The sequence below is a fragment of the Acomys russatus genome, chromosome 24 (assembly GCF_903995435.1).
Source record: "Acomys russatus chromosome 24, mAcoRus1.1, whole genome shotgun sequence".
Lineage (NCBI taxonomy): Eukaryota > Metazoa > Chordata > Mammalia > Rodentia > Muridae > Acomys > Acomys russatus.
The window spans coordinates 12,961,381-12,984,029 of NC_067160.1; the positions used below are offsets into that span (position 1 = coordinate 12,961,381).

At 42.0% G+C, this 22,649-nt stretch overlaps 1 protein-coding gene across 2 annotated transcripts in view; it reads left to right on the forward strand.

Annotated features, from left to right (window-relative positions):
• Positions 1–22,649, forward strand: part of Chn1 (chimerin 1) — a 156,259-nt gene that overhangs the window by 45,069 nt on the left and 88,541 nt on the right. For both annotated transcript variants that reach the window (XM_051166127.1, XM_051166128.1), the window contains exons 4-5: positions 4,832–4,863; positions 7,799–7,912. In XM_051166127.1, the coding sequence (XP_051022084.1) occupies positions 4,832–4,863; positions 7,799–7,912 (146 nt within the window). The remainder of the gene's footprint in view (positions 1–4,831; positions 4,864–7,798; positions 7,913–22,649) is intronic.

Below are 22,649 nucleotides of genomic sequence, written 5' to 3' on the forward strand. Positions count from 1 at the left end.
TGCCTCCTCTTCTGAACAGATCTCTAAACCTTGAGGGGAGGTATTTGGTGATGACATTCCATTTAGGAAGTCTGTCACTCTCTGCACAGTGTCCAGTTGTGGAGCTCTCTGTTAATTACTGCACACGGAAGCTCCTCTGTTGAGGGTTAAGCAAAGCGCTGATCTACAGCTACAGAAATATGCCATTGAGTGTTATTTTATTGTTATATTCCTTTAGCAGAATAATATGTGGATGTTAGCTTTTAATCTGTAGATTTGTATGTTTTCCCAAATAACCACAGAGGTTAAATAGGTAGTAAGGGATTTACGGGTGGTGGTGGAGAAAGATCTTCCAAAGAAGGGGAAATAGAACATACTGTTACAAAGAGACAGGGGAAACTAGAAGAGGATTAACTGAGGAGGTGCACGGGAGAGCAGGGGAAGGGGGGACTACGGTAAGGGACAGCTGACACCAATGGCTTTGAAAAGCCCTATGGATACTACTGGAGAAGCATCCTAAAATATATGCATATATAAAAGAAATTTAAATGGAGTCACCATATAAGGGGAGAGACAATGTTCCAACCAGACAGATGTCTTATACTATTAAGTAAAACCTCCAGTGGCAGGAATGGGCTACATCTTGTTGGGTCATTGGCCAAAAGAACCCTGTCAACCCTCCCAAACATCACAGGCTATCGCCACAGCTGTTGATTACCATCTGCTGCCTGATAATAAGACCCTATTGCTGAAGAGTTCACTGACTTACATCATCTAACATGGAGAACGTGAGCTGGTACCCAACCAGATGTTTCATACCTACTGGCTAATGTTCATAGTGCTAGAAGGTACTTTGCATGTTACCAGAGGAGAAAAGTAATCATTAATATTACCCTTCAAGCTACAACAGTGACCTGCCTGTAAGATACGCTGCTGCAGTAGTGGCCACATATGTTGTAGGAATAACCAACTACTTACAGATACTGAATTTAATTTCCCTTCCTATAGAACTCTTACCTGACTCTGCTAAACTGTACAAAACCCAGTATTAGGTATTCATATTTTTATTTAGTAGATCATCCAATATTCTCTGAGGGATGCTTTCTGTTAGATCCTAGAGTTCAAGTCAAAGCAATATCTCTTCTAGAAGAGCTTAAGATTCTCCATAGGGAGTGGAGTAGCTTAGCCAGCAGGGCAGATTGGTAGCAATTCCATGTATCTGGGTTTTGTAATATGTTTTTTTTTTCCTTCCACTTGCAGGGAACTTGTGGTAGGTAGAGTGCCAAAAGATACCAGAGATCTACATAGATGAAAAAATTATTTAAAAAATTTTATGTCCTAAGTGTAGGGCTTAGACCTTGTCCTTGTAGATATAGAAGTAAAATATATTTTCAGCAGAAAACATTAAGTTTATATCACTTGGTTGCACCATGGAAATTGTATTAGAAAGGAAGATGGACATTGGGAAGCAAAAAATCTGGTTCAGGAGATTGTTGTAGTACTTCTGAGTGATGAGCAGAAGGACCTGTAAGATGCTGGTTCTGGGAATAGCTAAAAAGAGGCAGAAAGAGGAATGTCCAAGGCAGCAGAATACATATGGTTTGATGGATTGAATGGGAGGGAAAAATGACTTTAGGGAACCAGTCACTTCCTGATTTTATCTCCTATCATCTAAATCAAAGGAAACAGAAAATTTTCTTTTCCTTTAAAAACAATGAGATGTTTTTATAAAACTTTTAAAAAGCATATAAATGCTTAAATAAGCATAAATTATTCCTATTGTTGCATGACATTTAAATTCCTAACTTGATACATTTATAAGTCAACTAATTTCAATTGTTAATCATTTTTATATTACTGACTAATCTTTTAATTTGATTATCTGAGTAATGTCTGTAAGTTTGAAGATACTACTTAATATCTTAGATAACCCTTTTAAAAAGAAAGCTTTCTCTGCTTCCTTAGATTTAAAAGATGTGCAGTGACTTTTATGAGCTGAGAAATTGAGAAACAAAGACCAACTCAAATGGGATTTGCATTGGAAGATAAGTAACCTGGCTGCAGTTGCAGCAGAAATACGGTTTCCTGATGCTTATTATTTAAGAATAATTCTTAGGAAAAGGTAGAATCGTGACTTGCATGAGAAAATGAAAACGTGCTAAAAACAGTGTAATTAATAAGATAGGAAACAACAACAGAACTGTCCATCACCATGCAAGAAAAGAACACGTATCAGAAAGATACGACCTTGTCACTTTCCTGTAGTATAAATTTGGGAAGGAAGTGCAGTATGTTATTAACACAATTCTACAATTGAGAGAATTTAGGGATGCCTCAGAGATGGAATTCTGGGCTAGATTCTGAGAAAACGTTTGGGTGTGCCCTGAGGATGTATGACATTGTCATGGAAACAGATTTCTTGCTATGCTGGCAATAAGTGTTTCAAGTTTGCTAGAAGTAGTCCTAGAAGGAAGTCAGACTTGACGGCTAGGCTAGGTGCAGCACTAGCAGATGTCTCAACGGGCACTCAAGTTGCTTTCGGAACTGCCACTCAACGTAAACCAAGTGAGGCACCACAAGCAGGCAGGAGGGCCTTTCTGGCTCTGCATAAGAACCCCAGTGTTAACTTGATCTCTACCACTTCAGCAGGCACTAACTTGAGTAACAGATCTAGCTTCCCTGATACTCAGTTTCTTCCTTAGTCCAGTGACCCTGTTACTTGGTACCCGTCTGAAGGAAATGAATGACCACATTGCTGCACTCTGATGGCTGTTGCCTTATTAGTCACATGGCCAGAACAGTCTAGTCAGTGAAGTGAACGGGTAAGGAAAATGTATACAAACATGATGAAATACAGTATTTTAACTCAAACACAGTCTTCAAGAGAAGCAAGTCCTGTTATTTGCAGTTTCATGGGTGAACCTGGCCCAGAAGTCAAACACTTAAAATCTTACTCTATAGAATCTTAAACGTTCAGCTCAGGGCCGGCAGTATAGATAGTAGTTGCTAGATGCTGGGTGGTTGGTGACCTGAAAAGTGTTGGTTAAAGAATATAACATTTCAGCCGGGCGTGGTGGCGCACGCCTTTAATCCCAGCACTCGGGAGGCAGAGGCAGGCGGATCGCTGTGAGTTCGAGGCCAGCCTGGTCTACAAAGTGAGTCCAGGACAGCCAAGGCTACACAGAGAAACCCTGTCTCGAAAACCCAAAAAAAAAAAAAAAAAAAAAAAAGAATATAACATTTCAGTTAAAACAGGAGGAATACTTCAAGAGTTCAGATTTTAAGTGTGTGAGATAATGCATCTTAATTATTTTAGCTATTCCACAATGAACCATGTTATCAGTACATGATGTTGTACATCAAAATACACACACTTATAAATTATTGTGTGTGTGTGTGTGTGTTTATGTCAATTAAAACTTTACCCTGAGCTGGGCGTGGTGGCGCATGCCTGTGATCCTACTTCTGAGGGAGGCAGAGGCAGGCAGATCTCTCTGAGTTCAGGGCCAGCCTGGTCTACAAAGTGAGTACAGGGCAGCCAGGATTCCGTTACACAGAGAAACCTTGTCTTGAAAAAGCCAAAACCAGACCAAACCAAACCAAAATACCAAAAACCAAAACCCAAAACTTTACCGCTACAAACTGGCAATGCTAAGATTCTTTCACAGAGGCCGCGTAGAATGACTCGTGCCTTGCGGTGGGGAGTAAGTAAGACATTGCAGTGTCCTGGGGAAAAGTCGTCTCTGTTGCTTTGACTTTGTTGTTAGAGCAAAGTTGTCGTTCAGGAATCAACTTGGATGCCATCTCTGAATGGCCTTTTCTGACCTCCAGCTTGTAACTAACACATTAGTCCTCTGTACTGCCATTAGACAATTTGCCACTCCTGTACTTTTTGGTTTTCTTATTGCTTAAAAAAACAAAAAAACAACAACAACAAAAACTGTTTTATTGTGTGTTTATCACCTTTACAGTGTATTTCAAAATAGTTAGTACAATTTTGGTTTTAATTCAGTGATACATCCCCTGCACATACAAAATAGGTATGGGGCTGTCAAGGCAGCTCATAGGGTAAAGGCAGCTGCTGCCAAGCCTGAGGACCTGACTTCAGTCCCTGTCAACCACGTGGTACAAGGAGAGCACCAACTCCGGCAAGTTGTCCTCTGACCTCCACTTCTCATGGTGTGGGATGAACATAACCCCTGACCCCACAGCCGCAAACACTCCCAAGTCATGTAAACAGTTTTCTTTACAAATGCCTATCCCATGTATTCTCTTCAATATTTTTTTTCCTGATGAACTGGGCAAATCCTCTCTATCTTCCTCTCTGCCCAATAGGAATTCCTCAGAATCTATGCTTCTAGATGTGTTGCATGCTGTGACCTGTTATGGGAAGAGAAACTGCTGAGAGAAGGCCTGACGGGGAGCAGCAGGGTGATGGTGTGTTAAGATAGTTGTAACAAAATGGAGACTATGGAGTAACAGGAAGGAGGACGACTGGGGGACAAGGAGAAAGCCACAGTCTGTTGTGATTCTGCTGTGGCATTACGTTTTATAGATATTTTATTCTTTGAGTAAAGTGATTATCTTTTGTAATTCATTACTATCTAGAAACAAAGGATAGTTTAGTTCAGCTGTTTACACATACAGCATGGATACATCAGAAACAGGTCTAGGGAGATGAAATAACAAATTCAATTAATTAATAAACTTAGACTCCATCTTCTGCCCATTAATGTTACTCAGATTCTTTTTCTTGGTGTGTGCTTTAGTTCATCATATGAAAAGCAGTGCTGAGTTACATTTTGTGCATTTTGATTTTCACAAATATTTATTGTTCTTCCTTTTCCTGTAGGTAGAAAACCGACCAAAGTATTATGGAAGAGAGTAAGTATGGAGATCAGAAGATATCTTAATAATTGTCATATGGAAAAGGTACAGGCAACCACAGGATGAAGGAGATATTCTGGTTTGGCGGAGTTGAATTCTCTTTCTCTGATTAAAGCTATAATTTTAGCTGGTCTAATAGGAAAATTAAGACAAGCATAAAAAGAAAATGTCAGAATAAAATAAATGCAGTAATGTTAAAGAAGCAAGTCATATAAATATACTCATAGATGATATCAAGAAAGTGCATATATTGATGCAGTAGACACAATAGAACGTACATATAGATTACACAGAGCATGGACCCTTCCTAGTTTTATATATTATGTAGTATCATACCAGAAAAAAGTGTTTCATGTTACCCAGAGGCATGTCAAAAATTTTTATATACTACCTTCTTAAAATGTTTTCCTAATGTTATTTATATAAGACAGTGCAGGACTATGAGGCTCCACTTCTTTTTGTGGTGGAATTACAGATATGCACTAATACACCAATCCCACTTCAGGTCTGGGGAAGTTGACATCTTATACACAGAAATTTGTAGAGTGAGTTTTCCACTTAATACTGAGCATTATAATATTTTAATTGGCTTTTAGTTTTAGTTCTATAGTTAGGCAACAGTTATACCAAAAATTATTCCAAATGCTGTTTTAATGTTTAATGTTTTAATTTTTCTGATTATTGAGAAAGAGAAATATAGCACTTTGAAGAAAAGAATAAAAATCACATATACATTGTATCATTCCCCAGATAAAAACCTTTGTTTTTTTAAAATTGGGATAATATCACATTACAATGTATACAGCAACTATTTCTGAGTTATTTAAAATTCCAGATGTGGGCCAGGTGGTGATGGGTCACACCTTTAATCCCAGCACTCAGTAGGCAGAGGCCATCTTGGTCTACAGAGCAAGTTTCAGGACAACCAAGGCTACACAGAGAAACCCCGTCTTGAAAAACAAAACAGACACATACAAAACAAAACCAAAACTACCACCAGCACCACAACAATAATAAATAAATTAAAATTTTCAGGTGCAGTTTTTAAGCAGTGTGAATGGCCCATAGGCAGCCTACCTGTGGATTGATGTGAGGGTGACTACATGGCTGAGAACCGGCCTTTTCAGTTCAGGGTTACTCGGCTCTGACTGAGGGTCTCATCAGGAATGCTGGACACAGAAAGGTGTCTGATTTTAGACTGGGGATTTATGGGTTAGGAGGCTTACTCTCCATTACCACCAGCAACTCTGAGAAACCATGTCCTGTACAGTTTTAAAGGGATACAAATACTGGACAGACTGGTGTGAATCATTTAAGGGTCTTTAAATTTCATTGTCAAAGTGTCTTCCAGAATTTGACTTTGATTGATTGCCTTTAGGGTAATTGATCTTTGATTTAAATAGCTAGCATGTTTGCCACCTTTATTCACTGGTGGCACATATACTAACCTAAGGAGGGTGTCGCTCAGGGGTAGGGTGCAGTCAATTGCCTGTGGACCTAGTTCTAAAAGATTGAGGAATTCATGGAGGTAAAAAATTCAGGAGACCAACTAGAACATTTCTGATTAATGTGATTTAAACATTATTGCCATGGACAATTTTAAGACGGTTCAAAGACTGAGCTGTACTCACAAGGAAAATCCTTAGAGAATTGCCAGTTACCTCAAGCAGAATTCCTGGATTATTAAGGTGCCAGTGAAGGACCTTCTAAGTGTATTCCAAAGTCCACGACTACTGTCCTGTGGACGCTTCAGTGTTTCTTTTATGCGGTGAGTCAGCTGGCATGAGAGACTGTCCACATGCTGTTCTGTGATCCCTGAGCCTTTGAGATAAACTCAGCAGACAGGTCACAGCAGACAGTGTAAACACATGCTTCATCAAGTGCAAACAGAAGAGTAGTGAGTACTCAGATGTCAGAGTTTGTATATTAATATTTTATTATTTATTTGTAATTTGAAATGTCCTTAGGGACTTTGAGGGCCATTTGGGGAGAATAAATGATTTTTAGGAAATGTGATTTGCCCCTCAGTAGAATGAATGGGAGATAGGCTCCTTTGTGATAAAGTTTGTCTGTGGTGTTACCTTACGCCTCCTCTTCTGGAATTCACGTCCTTTTGGATGGTTTGTCTTTAGGAAGATAAGGAAAGCTCAGGGAAAGCTCTTCTGGCACTGACTGACTGTCTTGTGCTGCCTGATGGCAGGGACATGGCCTGTGTCTTATAGTCTGAGTTCCTAAGCGGATGTGGTGTGTGCGTGCACACACTGCAAGTCATCACACAGGTGTGACATGACTCCGTGTCTTAGCTACCTGTCACCACTGCCGTTTTTACTTTTCCAGTGTTTCGAATCAGGTTGTTGTAAATGAACCTTTGCATAAAAGATCTATTTGTTATTTGTGTTTATTCTTTTTTTTCTTTGTTAATGAAAGATAGGGTGTGGACAGGAAGCAAAGGCAAATGCTGCACTGTTCAATTGCGGGCTGAGTATTCACTAATGCATATGATGCACATTATTGCGTGATCACGCCAAGTAAAGACAACTCAGGGTCCTAGAAAGTTGCCAGCATGAACTTCCAGCTAGAAGTTTCGATCCCAGCACCAACTGGAAGAAGAAATGAGATCAATTTCCATATTATTCTTTAGCAAGCAATGGATACATGAGAAAGGACTGTCCTCTTGGGTGAGGTGGTGGGTCCCACCTTAGATGAATTTTGCTTCTGGGTTGGGAACTAGACTCAGTGGCTACTTTGGTACTATTCTTACCACAGAGAAGCTGGCCAGGAGCCAAGCCCAGAGAAGCACAGTGCAGTTAAACTCAAGTGCTTTCCTTCCACTCTGTGGCTGAAAACAACAGGGGAGGCCAGGGAGGGCTTTTGTCCTGTTGTACTGAAAAGCCATGGAAGGCTGGATCTCTGAATTGGCTTTGTTCCATAGGTTTCATGGCATGATCTCTAGAGAAGAGACTGACCAGCTCTTGAGTGTGGCCGAGGGAAGCTACCTCATCCGGGAGAGCCAGCGGCAGCCTGGAACATACACATTGGCTTTAAGGTTGGTCATGTACCTGCAATTATAACTGTGCTTTATTTTAAACCCTCCTAATAGAGGACTTTAAAATTTAAAGACATCCAGCATGTAATTGAATTGGTTCTTGTTTTCTTGGGGCCTAATTACCGTTTTAATAGCTTTGAGACCCTTTAAAAATTCCCCATGAATGGTAGCCCTTGGTGACTCAGGATTCAGATACTTTAAAGCCCATTTGTCAGTCCCTTGCTCTCTGCCCTGCTGTGTCAGCTTCCATCTATTGCTTGAATAAGGACAGATACTACAAGATCTTTGTAACTGATGAACCTAAAGCCAGTGTCATTTCTTACGTTGAATTTTGGTTGAAGTAGCTTTCCTGAGAGCTCTTGGTTTTCCTCTACAACTGCGCTTCACCTAATGTCTTAGCTGTTCTTAGCTGACAGTGTGGTGCCTAGAATCAAGAATTTCCATTAGCACTGACTTCAGCAATCATAAGAACAGCAGTACAGTAGCATACCTATGCACTGGGCTTACCTGTGCCAGGCTTCCAAGTACACTTACTATTCAAGGCAGCGCTATTACTACTGCTACTGCTACTAGTACTACCACCATCACCACTTTTAAGTTTACAGCTGAAGAATCAGAGAGCATGGAGGTTGATCAACACAGTTGACCATGGTCACACATATAAGTTGTGATAGTATTTTAAGCCAGTCAGGCTTAGAGTGTGCTTTTAAATACTGCATTCCTGCCTATCCAAAGGCTTAGAATAATTATTTTTTGTCTTTGCCCATCTCCTCATGGGTTAATTCATACTGGTCTCATCTTTGAAAAGACTGAAAAGCACCTGCAGCTTCCTAGGGCAGTGGTGAAGAAGTGACAGAGCATAGAGCACATCGAAAGCTCTCAGTGCCTAAGACAGCTAGTCTGACTCCTTCTCCATCTACTCTGTCCCTGTGAGCGAGCACAGAGTTCATTCTCCCCACAGGTGAACATCAGGTAGGCCTCCTTTTAAGTGATTGGCTCCACTCAGTGTCATTTCCTACTGAGTACTGAGTTTTTGGTATTCTGAGAAAGTTTATCACAATATCTGTGGAACTTTGCCTTTTGTTACAAATTATGGCATATATCCCTCTTCAGTACTTAGTTGTGTTGCTCATTAATTTTAATTGTGGTATACAGGGGAAAGTATCTACTTTGACCGCCCAAATGCCTTTGTTTATTTGTCTACCAGTTTTACTAGAAGAATGATTGGGGGAGAATCACAGAATTACTTGAAGTTGTATACTTTTCCTATTTTTTTGTTTCTGCTTTCTCTGCCCTTTTGGGCCTCAAACACAGGGCTTATGCATGTTGGGGACATCGCTCAGTTGCATCCACAGTCCTTGAAGTTGGTTTATTTAGCTTTTTATTCCTTTAACGTTCTACCAGAATTCTGCACCACTGCATTTCCCACTGTGGCCATCATGAGATTGTCTAGGGTAAGTGAACCTTGATGCAGCAGCTAATGAACCAGAGCAGCTTGGGAGAGAACAAAGTCCTGTTCCCTGGGCTACAGTTTCCTTATTTCCTGCCGAGATCAGGCAGACATTCTAAAACTTAGGAGCCTGACCTCAGTTTTGCCTCTTATCTTGGGGTGCAGTCATTGCGTAGTTCCCCTTTCTCACAGCGTCAGATTCAAGCAGCACAGATTTGGTTTGGAGTAAAGTAACCACCAAACTGCCCAAGTCTCCTCCTCCTCCTCCTCCTCCTCCTCCTCCTTCTCCTCCTCCTCTCCTCCTCCTCCTCTCCTCCTCTTCATCCTTCTCCTCCTCTTCATCCTCCTCCTCCTCTTCCTCCTCCTCCTCACCCCCTCCTCCTCCTCTCCTCCTCCCCTCCTCTCCTCCTCTTCCTCCTCTTCCTCCTCCTCCCCCCCCCTCCTCCTCTTCCTCTCCTCCTCTCCTCCTCCTCTTCCTCCTCCTCCTTCTCTTCCTCCTCCTCACCCCCTCCTCCTCTCCTCCTCTCCTCCTCTTCTTCTCCTCCTCCTCACCCCCTTCTCCTCCTCTCCTCCTCCCCTCCTCTCCTCCTCTTCCTCCTCTTCCTCCTCCTCACCCCCTCCTCCTCTTCCTCTCCTCCTCTCCTCCTCCTCTTCCTCCTCTCCTCCTCCTCTTCCTCCTCTCCTCCTCTTCCTCTTCCTCCTCCTCACCCCCTCCTCCTCCTCACCTCCTCCTCCTCCTCACCTCCTCATGCTCTCATTCTACTTACTTCCCATCCACCTGGCACAGGAAATCGAGATTAGAGAATGCTGAACATTAGTTTGAAGGGAGTGTTTTAAATGTATAGGGCTGTGAGAACCGGTAGTCTATCTTTTGTTACTGAAAACTCCCTGGAGGATTGTTTTTTGCAAAGAAATACTGAGTAAAAGAAAGCTACGGGGGAGGGTGGGAAGAGGAATTTATGAATGTATATTAGGAATAATTTATACATTGAAGTATAACCTAACAGTCTTCACATTTTACACCAGATGTAAGGCAGAACAATGTTAAGAGAGTATGAAAGCCAGCACAGAGGCACACACTGTAATCCCAGCACTCAGAGAGGCAGAGGCAGGAGGATCCCTGTAAGTTCGAGGCCACCCTGATCTGCAAAGTGAGTCCAGGACAGCCAAGGCTACACAGAGAAACCCTGACTTGAGAAACAGAAACTAAAACAAACAACAACAAAAGAGTGTGAGATAGAAGGATTGAAATGTGTATTATTATCGTCATCTCAGCCTCTCACATCAGCTGATCATTTTTCCAATTCACATCAGTTTGTTTTGTTTTTAACATGATGCACAGCCCGTTTGTGGCAAACAGCTTGTCTAGTTCATAGCCATCTGTGTTCACTGTGATTTGTTGCATTGGCCAAGGGTTCTCTAAAAGGAATAAATCCTGAACCTCAGGGTCCTCAGTAGATATGTCAGGACCAATATGTCCAAAACTGAGCTCGTTACTTTCCTTTCAAATATCCTGTAACAACATCTCCATCCCCTTGTTAGCTGGCAACCCTGTTTGCTATCCAGTCTCTTCTGATGGAAACCAAGGCATTAGTTTTGTTGTTTTCATCAGATTTTAGGCCCTTATAGAGCTCCCCCTTCCCTTACAGCACACACTAAATCTTAAAGCAAATATATATTGTTTGCTGTTAAAAATAAATTTTATTATTTTTACCATAAACTTTAAAATTTTGAGTTTGTAATTTTCCTTTAGTTTTCTAGATCCTTATCTTTCTGTATTTCATACTTTTAAAAAATAGATCTCCAAAGCCTTGATACTCTACCATATTACTCCAGTAACTAAAAGGAGTTTTCATTTGCTTATTTCATACAGTCAGTCCTATCTCTTGGGTATTCAACCTGAAGTCTCACTTAGTTGTCATGGCTGGAAAGACTGAGACAGAAGGGTTACTCAAGCCCAGTAGTTCAAAGTCAGCCTGGTCAACAAAGCAGGGCCTAGTCTCACAAGGGAAAGGACAGTTTTTTGTTTTTTGTTTTAAATTAAAAAAGAAGCCAGGTATAGTGGTGCATGCCTTTAATCCCAGCACTTGAGAGGCAAAGGCAGGTCTACAAAGTGATTCCAGGACAGCCAAGGCTAACACAGAGAGACCCTGTCTCAAAAAACAAAAAACAAACAAACAACAACAACAACAACAACAAAAAAAAAAAAAAAAAAAAGGAAAGAAAGACGAGCAGTAATTGGTAAGATTGTGGAGGTGACTAGGACACAGGGCTGAGAAAACAGATTTCCTCTCCTTGGCGTCTCTTCCTTTACCACTGGTCTCTGCATGCTATGTATGGTTTCAGGGTAACGTCCAGTGCTCTCATGTAGCTCCTGGTTGTCCATGAACAAAGAGAGAGGGCAATGTTTCTTTAAGTTCAGAGTGTGCGGAGAAGAAGAACTTACTGTGAGGCACCCCCTGTTTCACGGTTCCTGTGGATTGATTTGACATTGGGATTAATTACAGCATAAGGAAATACGTCAGACATGAAGTAACTTATGACTTAAGAAATTCAGATGAAAACATGTATTTTTATGGTTTTCATAGTTTTAAGAGATAATTTTTTTGTCTCAGTGCTAGGAATCAACCCCAGAGCTTAGTGCTGACTACTGAAATACCCCACCAGTTCACAAACTAGTTTTTAAAACACATCCTTCATTGGTTTGACAAGATGCCTCAGTGGGCAAGGGACACCTGGGCCAGGGTGGGCAAGGGACACCTGGGCCAGGGTGGCTTGTATTGAATTCCAGGCTAGCCAGGACTGCATATTGAGACCTTCTCTTAGAAGAAAAGAAAGCAAGCTACGCTTGGTAATCTCAGCGCTGATACAGGTAGTCCCCGGGGCTTCCTGGCTAGCCAGTCCAGCCTGCTTGGGGGAGATGCAGGCCAGGGAGAGATCCTGTCACAAAGAAAGTTGGTGTCATCTAGGGAACCAGTTACAGTTGTCCTTTGGCACACAGACACACAAAAGATACACCATCAACCTTTTACCTCGCTACAGGACAACTCGTCAGGTTCAGTTGGACAGTTTCTATTGCCCGAGTCCTGCACTGTACTCTGTCAGTGTGCAGTTCTGGGGGTCAGACCAGGCGTTCCACCAGTCACCAGCTCCCCTCCTCTGCTATCTCCGATCTGTTGCTAACCCTTTCCTACTCGGTTTGTCATTTCTGGGACTATTTTATTTGGTTCTAAAATTTTCATCTATATGTTGAGAACAGTGAAATAAAAAGGTATAGAAAGTTATGGAGAGCTGCTGATAAGATTACTCACATGAAGTGACTCCTCAGATACAAAACATCTCTTTTCTTTGTGCTGTCACTGTACCTAGTAAAATTTCAACAATTTATGGGTATATGTACAGTTGCAGCCTGTTTACCTCACTAGAGGCACTGAAACATGGGAGAATGGAGCCTAAAAATGAGGCACACTAAAGTCTCATGCAGTAGCCAGCTCTATCCAGAGCATCAGACAGGTTATACCCTGAGGGCTAAGAAAGGGCACCTGAGTATGTGATCAGAAGGGCAAGCTGCAGGTGGCAAAAACATGTTTTTCCATAGAGGCAAATAAACAAATACCAATAGCCACTTGTAATGGATGATCTAAAGCAAACTCACTCCTATCTGCTATACCTGAGAAGGCCATGACAGCACAGGCCAGCACCAACTACATGTTGTTGAAGAATCTGAGGGCACAAAACTCTGTCTTGTTTTCTTGAAGTTTTTTCACAAGCATTCAGAATTCTCCTCACACGACTCCATTCTTGGACTGTGTTATGACAGGAACCCACTTAGAACTAAACAAACAAACAAACAAAAGAAGCAAAAAAAACCAAATTGTCTTTATCTGAAAAAAAAAAAAAAACAAACAAACCTGTTTTTACACTTTTATTGGAGTTGGGTAAATGTGAGAAAGTGTTTATAACCCAACATATTTATTACTGACATTTTTATGCTAATAACTATTTTCTTAACCCAAAGTGACCAAACTGTGCAAACAGGTGAGATTACTGCTGAGCATTATATTCTTGCTCTTGTTCTCCTTAGCTGAACATTGAGTGCAGGGCACACTTGCCTGGACTCCTTTTAAGAGTGTTCTTGCAAATGGGACCAAACAGAACAAGAGCCATGGAGCTCCAGGTGAAGAGGGTGCACACCTTCAATCCCAGTACTCAGGGAGCAGAGGCAGGCTGGTGTCTGTGAGCTCCAGGCCAGCCATCTACAAAGTGACTCTCAGGACAGTTGTTACTACATAGAGAAAACCCTGGAGGGGGGCAGGGAGAAGAAGGGAGGGAGGCAGACAAAGAGGAAAAGAAACACTTATCAGTGTCACATATTTAAACTGATATAGGACTGAAGCTATGCATGACTTATAAAATCACTGGGCTCCTGTTCATGTGGGTTCCCTTTGACATAATGAATGCCTTTTTGCCAGTAGCTTGAGCTTCTAAAATTAATTTTTATCTAGAAGAAAAATCTTAAGTGTGTGTTTACAGTAGTTGGGGAATAAAGCCAAATGAATCATTTAAAACAGCCACTGGGACAGGAACCTTAATGAGTAGATTGAAGGACAAAAGGAAGACCAGAGAAAATTAGAAATTGCGATTTTAAAAGCCTATCACAAAATAATGGCTTTCTCCGCAGGAACTTTGGAAGTGAAATGATAGTGTAGATTTGGAGCCTGCTCTAGCTGTCATCTACCTTTCAGGCTTGAGTTTCTGATTGGCAAAACGTGTAACAGTCACAGTGTTTTCAGAGGAGAACATTTGACAGTCTCTTGCCTCATTTTGTAGAATTTTGTTCTCTATCAGTTGAGATGTTTTCACCTGCACATATCTGATACTCAAAATCATCAAGCTGCTGGCCTGCACACAGAGTTGCTTAGGGAAACATCATTAATGCTGCAGCTGTGTAATGGCTTAATTGCTCAGTGTGCTGTGATGAGACAAAGGACTTGTGATCTGTTTCTGTTCCTGAGAATCAGTGTAAGTCAGGTTTCCCTTGGGTCAAAAGGTAGCTGCCAAGCAGAGCTGCGTGCCTCCTTTATCACCACCAGTGAGTGTATCCAAGAGCCTCGCCTGAATCATGCAGTGTTCGTGCTTCCCTTCGGGATAGTAAGGTGAGTGCAGCTCAAGTCTTCTCAGTCCCGAGCCTAGAGTATCTGCCGGGGAAGTACAGGCAGACACTGGCTGCTATCTAGATCGTACCTGCTGCTGCTGCTGCTGCTGCTGCTTGCTGCTGCTGCTGCTACTGGGAAATATGGTTGCCTCTTCTGGAAGAGGATCCTTGCAGTGAGCTGAATGAGCGCATAAAATGTGGTTTTCAGTGTCCTGTCTTTTTTTTTTTTTTTTTTTGGTTTTTCGAGACAGGGTTTCTCTGTGTAGCCTTGGCCATCCTGGACTCACTTTGTAGACCAGGCTGGCCTCGAACTCACAGCGATCCACCTGCCTCTGCCTCCCGAGTGCTGGGATTAAAGGCATGCGCCACCACGCCCGGCTTTCAGTGTCCTGTCTTAAACAGGACAAGGGCAATAGGAAGGGAGGACAAGTGGATACTGGTAGGTATAGCTTCGTAGGCCATTAAGGGAGTTTCCTTGTTAGACACTAAGGATTGAGCCATAGCGTAATTCTCAAAAGTATAGTCCTTAGGACTTGGGGGGTGGCCCTGTGTATAAGGTACTTGCTTTACAAACACGAGGGCCTGAGTTTGGATCCTCTGAACTCATGTAAGAAGCTGGGCACAGCACACACACCTGTAATGCTGGCACTGTCTGGAGCAACGCAGACCAGGGCACGCTGGCCAGCCAGGTTAGCTGAACTGACAAGCTCCATTCCATAAGAAAAGAATAAAGACATTGCAGCAGTGACTCCAGCTCCAGGAAGACCTGATGCCTCTGGCTTCTGCACATGTGTGCACACCCATACACAGAAGCAGACACATAATTTGATTTTTTAAAAGAAGAAAAGCCACTTTAAGCTCTTAAAGGTGGACTAGAAATGTATCAGGTGGGAAAACATGAAATGTGTAAGACAGCATGGAGTGTTTGGTGTGTGGAGGCTAAAGTGAGATTAGGGATGCAGTGAATTTAGCAGTAATGAGCCAGGATGCCTGGGAGCTCACACTGGGAACTGCTTTTTCCTATAAGAAATGGTAGTCACTGAAGGCTTCTCATAGTGCCCTTATATTTGAAGTTTAATCAGAGCAACAAGAACCTCGGGTGGGCTGGGTGGCAGTCACTAAAGTTTACCAGGGTTACTTTAGGTGTGGGGATTGTGATAATGCAGCCCAGGACTCCATGCGAACCAGGCAACATTTACCATGCCCCAAAGCATGTAACTGTGTATGTGTGTTTCTGTATGGTTTTTGCCTTGGTGGAAATGAAGCCTGGAGTCTAGAAAATTAATTTAGCAAGCAGTTTTCCTTTGGCTATGGAAGTCTTTAAAGGGTTTCTTAATAACTTATAGATTTACTTTGAGAAGATGTGTTAGCTCCAAATTTGGCAACTCCAGAAATATTTCTGTTCATCTGAGTCATTTTAGCTTCTCTAAATTGGGAGAAGAACACAATGTCATATGTGCAGGAGTCTTGATAACTCCCCAAACCTGGATTCAGACATTCATGGGACAGATTTGGAATGTGCCAGAGAATGTTTAAATTCACAATACTTGTCACTTCCTCGTTTGTTTCATGTGCCAACATAGGAATTATTTGGGAAATTTTTAAATAATAAACAAGAATTTTAAAACCAAAGAAGCATGTTTGGGCAGATTATATTTTCTTTTCAGTTACATCACACTTATTTGATACATTCTGAAGCATATATAGCCTATGTTAATCTGAAAAGTAAAATTATACAGAGCAGTGTGTGTAGCATCATGCTGCTTATGTAAAAATATGTGTCTGTGGTGCGTATGGAAGTAGAGAGTTGTCTAAAAGAATGATCACCAAAGTATTCAGGGTTTATATTGAACTTAAAGATGGTTTTTACTTTTTTTTTTTCTTTTAAGATTTATTTATTACGTATACAGATCTCATTATAGATGGTTGTGAGCCAACATGTGGTTGCTGGGATTTGAACTCATGACCTTTGGAAAAGCATTCAGTACTTCTAATCTCTGAGCCATCTCTCCAGCCCAGGCTTTTACTTTTTATCTTTCAAAATTACTGATTTTGTTTTCATAAACTATGTGTGTCATTTTATCTTCAGAAAATGGGGCTTGTCTAGGGCTCGATGCTGTGAAGAGACCCCATGACCAAGGCCGTTCTTACAAAGGCGAACATTTAACTGGAGCTGGCTTACAGTTTCAGAGATTTGTCCATTATCGTCATGTGAGAAGCATGCAGTGTGCAGGCAGACATGGTACTGGAGTATGAGCCGAGAGTTCTACATCCTGAGCCACAGGCTGCCAGGAGGAGACTGCATGTGTGTCACACTGGGCATAGCTTGAGCATAGGAGACCTCAAAGCTCCGCCTCCATAGTGACCCACTTCCTCTAACAAGGCCACACCTCTAATAGTGCTGTTCTCTATGGCCAAGCGTTCAAACACACGACTCTGTGGGACCATACCTATTCAAACCACCACAGAACTGTTTTTACTTTTAGGGGAAAAAAATGAAGATATTAATTATAACATTAGGCAAAAATGAAAGTCAATGTGCCCTAAATGTATGAGGATTCTAAATAATCGTATCCACGTATTTCAGTGCTTGGTCAGAAGGAGGTTTTGTTGGCAGCTATGGGATAGCAGAGAGACAGGTCACAGTGTTGAGAGCTCGCAGGTTCTGTCAGAGGAGCCTTGTCCACTCCTGGCAGTGCTGCCTGTAGCAGTGAGGGAGTGGGAGATGCCTTATGGCCTACCTGCTAGTAGCATTCACTGGCAGGACTTCTTCCTGCAGCAGCCCTCTGAGCCTGCGTGTGTTGGCGGGACTCTGCCACGAGGTCTTAGTGGAGCACACTTTGGGAGATAGTGCAGTGAACGTTGACTCCATGCTGCCAAGCAATGCTCTGCTGATTGCTCCCCTGCAGTGGGTCCACAGGAGAGAAAACTCAGGTGTGAGGGTATCAGATCCCTTGCAACTGGAGTTACAGGCCGTTGTGAGCTGCCGTGTGGGTGCTGGGAATTTAACCTGAGTCCTTTGGAAGAGCAGACAGTGCTTTTAACCCCAGAGCCATCTCTACAGTCCCTGTTTTTTGTTTTTGTTTTTGTTTTTTCAGATGTTTTCATTGTCATGGTTTTATTTACTGGTAGTCTGTCTTCAAGCTTCGCTTCTCTCTTAAATGTGTATAAAGCAATAGATTTAAAACAGAAGGTAGTTTTTTTTAAAGCTGATTTTAAGATATTTTTGTTTTCTTATTTTAAGACATAATTAAAGGCAGATTCCACTGAACATTAAGGACAGAATTCAATTTTAAGTACATTTTAAAAGGACATATTTTGTTTTAAGTTATGAATGTCTACGTGTATTCATTTGTTTATGCGCATGTGTGAGCTTAGGTGTTGGTGGAGTTTAGAGAACATGTCGGATCCCTCAGCACTGGGGTTGTAGGCAGCTGTGAACATGTGCTGTGGGTGCTACTGAGACCTTAGCTCCAGTCCCAGAAGAACAGGTTGTGCTCTGTCTGCTGAGCCGTCTCTGCCAGCCCCCAGGTACACTTCAAAACTCACAGACAGAAAGTTGGTTCAGCAGTGATTCTCTGAACTATTACTCACTTAGCAAAGGAGAACTAGAATCTGCCGTGGTGTCTGGAAGCGAGGTAGGAAGTATGTGAATTCTCTCAGACCTGTTCCTCAGCAGCCAGACACAGCTCTAGAGTGTTGATATCGTGACTCCTTTTCTTTAAAAACAAAACAAATCAAAGCCCACGCAAACTTGGCAAACCCAGAGATTTCATTAACAGTCTTAATCATTTTATAAATATAACTATTCCCCCAAATACTGTAGCAGGCATTCTAGTGAGTATTTGATGTGATGAAACTCTTGGTGTTTCTCAATCTATCTTGTATTGTGGCAGCCATAGAAAGAATACTGTTGGGTGGCACCTTGGAGATAAATGCACAGGCAGCCATGGACTCCAGTGCACCGTGGCCTCCTTGCAGGCTGTATGGGTTTCCTATCTTTAACTTGTCCCCTCTGCTCATGACACCCAGTTAGAAAATTCAGCTTTATCTATAATGTAAGCCCATGCAGTACATGCAAGTGCTTTGGCTTGGGTTTTTGTTTAATAGGTGAAAAACTGAGGCTTAATTGTTGTAGAATGAAAAACTAAGAAACAGAAACAAAGGTTTTGAAAACAACAGCTTGACTAATAACATAACACACAATCTATATGTGCAGGGGTGCGGCACATGAGAGAACTCTTAGTTTTGTTTTTAAATCAGGACTTTAAAAAATTAATATTTTAAATTAATGACACATTATCATTTTATAAAGCAGAAAAACTATTGTTTAATGCTTTTAAAGATAGTAATTATACCAACTAAATCTCAAGAGCTAAATTTTTACTTTTCCCAAAAGAGGAAAGCCAAATTAAGTGTGTTCCAAATGCAATGATGTGAACTAAAATTCTACTGTTGGGTCACTCTGTGCTCATCTATACAAGAACAATTTTGTCTGGGGTTTGTGAGTTGGTGGTGCACTTCGGCCTTTGCATGAGTACAACCTGGCTTTAATCACCAGCCTCGGGGGGGGGAAAAGTATAGTATGATTAACTAATCGAAGGAAAAAACAGTCACTCTCTAATATGGTATGGCATGTTTACGTTCATGTCGCCAATTAGATCTTTATGGGGTTGAATATAGCAGTAGATGTGGTAAATTATTTCAACCAAGAGAAAAGCATCTATGATAGTAAATTATCTGTTTTCATGGCATATGTCTAGTTCACCCTGTAGAGACAGTGCTATTTACAGTTGTTTGTCTGGTCTCCCAGAAATTGGTTATGCCTAAAATTCACATCTATTTTATGCCACATGTAATGTGCTCTTGTTGAGAACTGGTAGAGACTGGCCTGTCCACCAATAAGGGTAGCTTTCTAGTCTTTGCCTAAGTCTGCACTATTGTCTGCCTGGCTGTGTAGTTATGTAATAAACAGCTTATGCCTGACAAAGGCCACCATTACCTTGTTTATTTCATTGTAGTAGATGCCTGGTAGTTTACAACCATGTTCAACCCACTTCTGTGAGTGTTGATGAGCTGATTGATTACTGGTGACAGATCAATAAAAATAATTGAATTTTGGGATATTAGTTTGAGTTTTAACATTAACTGAGTCAGGATTCGCAGAGAGTCACAGTAGTTGTTGGCAAAAGGGGATTTTACAATTTGCCGGAACTGAGCACTGGCTGAAGGCTTTTTTCATGTCTAGAAAAAGGATCCAAAGGCACTGGTGAAAAATGAAGCTGCTAGTAGGCGTTGACATGCTGTGTACTGTGTGTTCTTTTGATCTGATCGCTCACGATAGGTTCAGTTGGTTGCTATGGTTTCATTTCAGTTCCTGCAAAGCTTCCTGTGCTATTTGGAATAAATGGGAAATAGTGCTTTGCAGAATTATTTCTCAAGAATATTTTCAGCTTCTTTTACTTAAGATTACAAATTGCTTTATGAGAAGTTTTCTGCAAATTAGAGTAGGAGTGGCTCACATGACAATAAAATTTAGTAATCCTGCAGTGTCACAGCTGGTAGTGACAAAAGACTAGCATAATTAACTTTAGATATAAGCTATCTTGTCCATGCCATAGCTTTTTAAATATTTGTACAGATCTCTTACCCAAAATGCTTGTGGCAAATGTTTTAGAATTCAGCATGCATGTAAATTTGTGTGTGTGTGTGTGTGTGTGTGTGTGTGTGTGTGTGTGTTTGTGTAGTGGAGTTGCTTGGATTTCACAAACCTCCAAAGTTTTGCTGTAGAGAGGAGGAATTTCCCCAGTAGCCACATGTTTAGTGTGTGGGTTAAGAATAAAACCTTCTCTTTTCTTATATCAAGTATGTTAGCTATGCCAAGGAAAGGAAGCTTGGGTTTTTTGTTTCTGTTTTTTGTTTTTTGTTTTTTTTTTTTTTAGTTTGGTTTTTCAAGACAGAGTTTCTCTGTGTAGCCTTGGCTGTCTTGGACTCACTTTGTAGACCAGGCTGGCCTGGAACTCACAGAGATCAGCCTGCCTCTGCCTCCCAAGTGCTGGGATTAAAGGCATGCACCACCAAGCCTAGCTGTGGAAAGGAGGATTTTTAACTTGTCTTAATGATTATCTTTTATTTTTTTTAATTTATACCCACATGTTTTTAGCTGCTCTTATGCTACCTATTTTAATCTCTTAATATTTGTGGTGTGATTATGATTGTTAACACATGCTCACTGCTGCATACCAGCGCTCTGGACCGGTTGTCTGTGCAGCTGGGACTGTGTACCTACTGAATGGCTGTTTTCTCCCCTCCCTGCCCCCGCCACCCACCTCCTTATCTTTCCTTCTGTTGCTTTAACATTTGTTGGAATTCTTTATCAGGTGATTGATGAGTATCTGTTTCTTTGGGCTAAGGCCCAGGAGGTTTGCGCGTGACTGGGTTGTGCCTCCGTAGCTGTATCTTTATGCGTTTCAGTTTCTTGTCTTTTGTTTTTTTGTTTGGGGCAAGTCCACTGTCCCACCCCACTCGTATGCATTTCAGAAGCAGCCATTTTTCCCATTCTCTGTATCCTGGTTGCATACCAGAGATCTTTTAGCAGTCAGCCTTTCTAGACATTATGAGAAGCTCTGGAGTTTTGGGGCTTGGGTTGACTTCCCGCCCCCTTGGGTTTGTATATATAATCTTTCACCTGGAGGAGTGGGCCAGTCTCTTCCAGGGGAGCCTTTACTCCGTCCCCCACCCCCTGTTGTCTTTATATCTGTCACACCAGGTTCTGAGGTATATAGCAGCCACGTGCCCCACTCCGAACTTCATTGTCAGCAGCTCCCAGTCATCCAGCACAGCTGTCCCTGTGTAGCCATGGGCTCTGGACTGGAAGTATCCTTCCCCTAATATTGTATCAGTACTGAACACAGACAGACGTCTTTCTTGTCATTATTCCCAGAGGGTACAGTGTGTGTCGCTTCCAAAGTTTACATTGTATTAGGTATTTCAGTAGCTGGAGATATTTAAAGTATATGGAAGAGATGTTTTATGGGACTATTCCTTGTGGGTTCTAGAACCAGTCTCCTGTAGCTGTTGTACAGCTGTGAGCCAGTTCCTGAAATGAGTACAGCTGACCCATGTCGCTTGGACATCTCTCTGAGTAACAGAGTGCTGCATATATACTCTGCCCTTCTTCACTTGCTAAGGGAGCGAGAAGCCATGATTTGGGCAACTCTGGCCACTCGTGCTGAGCCACACTGGACTCTGGGTGGCACCGCAGGCCTCTTTTGCTGCATTGAGCTTGTCCTTGTCCTCTTTGGCTTCACTGGCCCCCTACACATGCAAACAATGCAGCTTCCATTAGCATTCTGTGTCAGGCAAGAGAAGACCTGACCTCTCAGGAAGCTCTGGGAAAGCCCAGATGAATGCATATTTCATTCCTCTCCCACCCACCCAGAACCCACAGGCACGCTGAGCTGTGCCAACACGGAGCAGTGTTTAGTGCAGATGGATTTAAAGGCGTTCTTTACCCTTCCAGTGCAGCTCATCTGAGGATTGCTGGGAGTACTAAAGCTTTTAAATTGTTTTCTCACATGCATGTGGTACCCTTCTCTTGTTAACTGTGCCGTTTCCTTTGGCTCAACTCCCCTCCTGTGTGTCCTCTAGCCTAGAATAGCAGGGCTCTGAGTATGTCCTTGCTCCTGGCTTAGAGAGCTGCCTCTGGGTCTTGCAGTCTGAGTGTCTATGCTGCCCCATTTGCTGTGGTTTAGGCTCGGGTGTTCGCCATTGTCCCTGCTTCTGCTCTCACTTGTGATTATTCTGCAAACTACAGATTGGCCCTTTCTGCTAAGACTTGAGAATTTTTGCTGAGGATTCCAATAGCTGTTTCCTGCTGTTTTAGGCTCTCAGAAATGCCCTGATTGGAGTGTGGTGACTTTAGGAATGGTACCCAGTGTGTAAGGTTTCACCTGAATCCCTGATTCATGTTTATGTCTGATGCTTTTTTTTCATATTGTTCTTTAAATACAGCTAAGCAGAAGGTACACCTACAGAGAAAGGCTGTTTATGTGCCCTCTGTCTTTACCTCCAGGGCAGGGAGGAAGCCTCACTCATCTTGACTCTATAGGCTGCTCCAGAGATGCATAGAT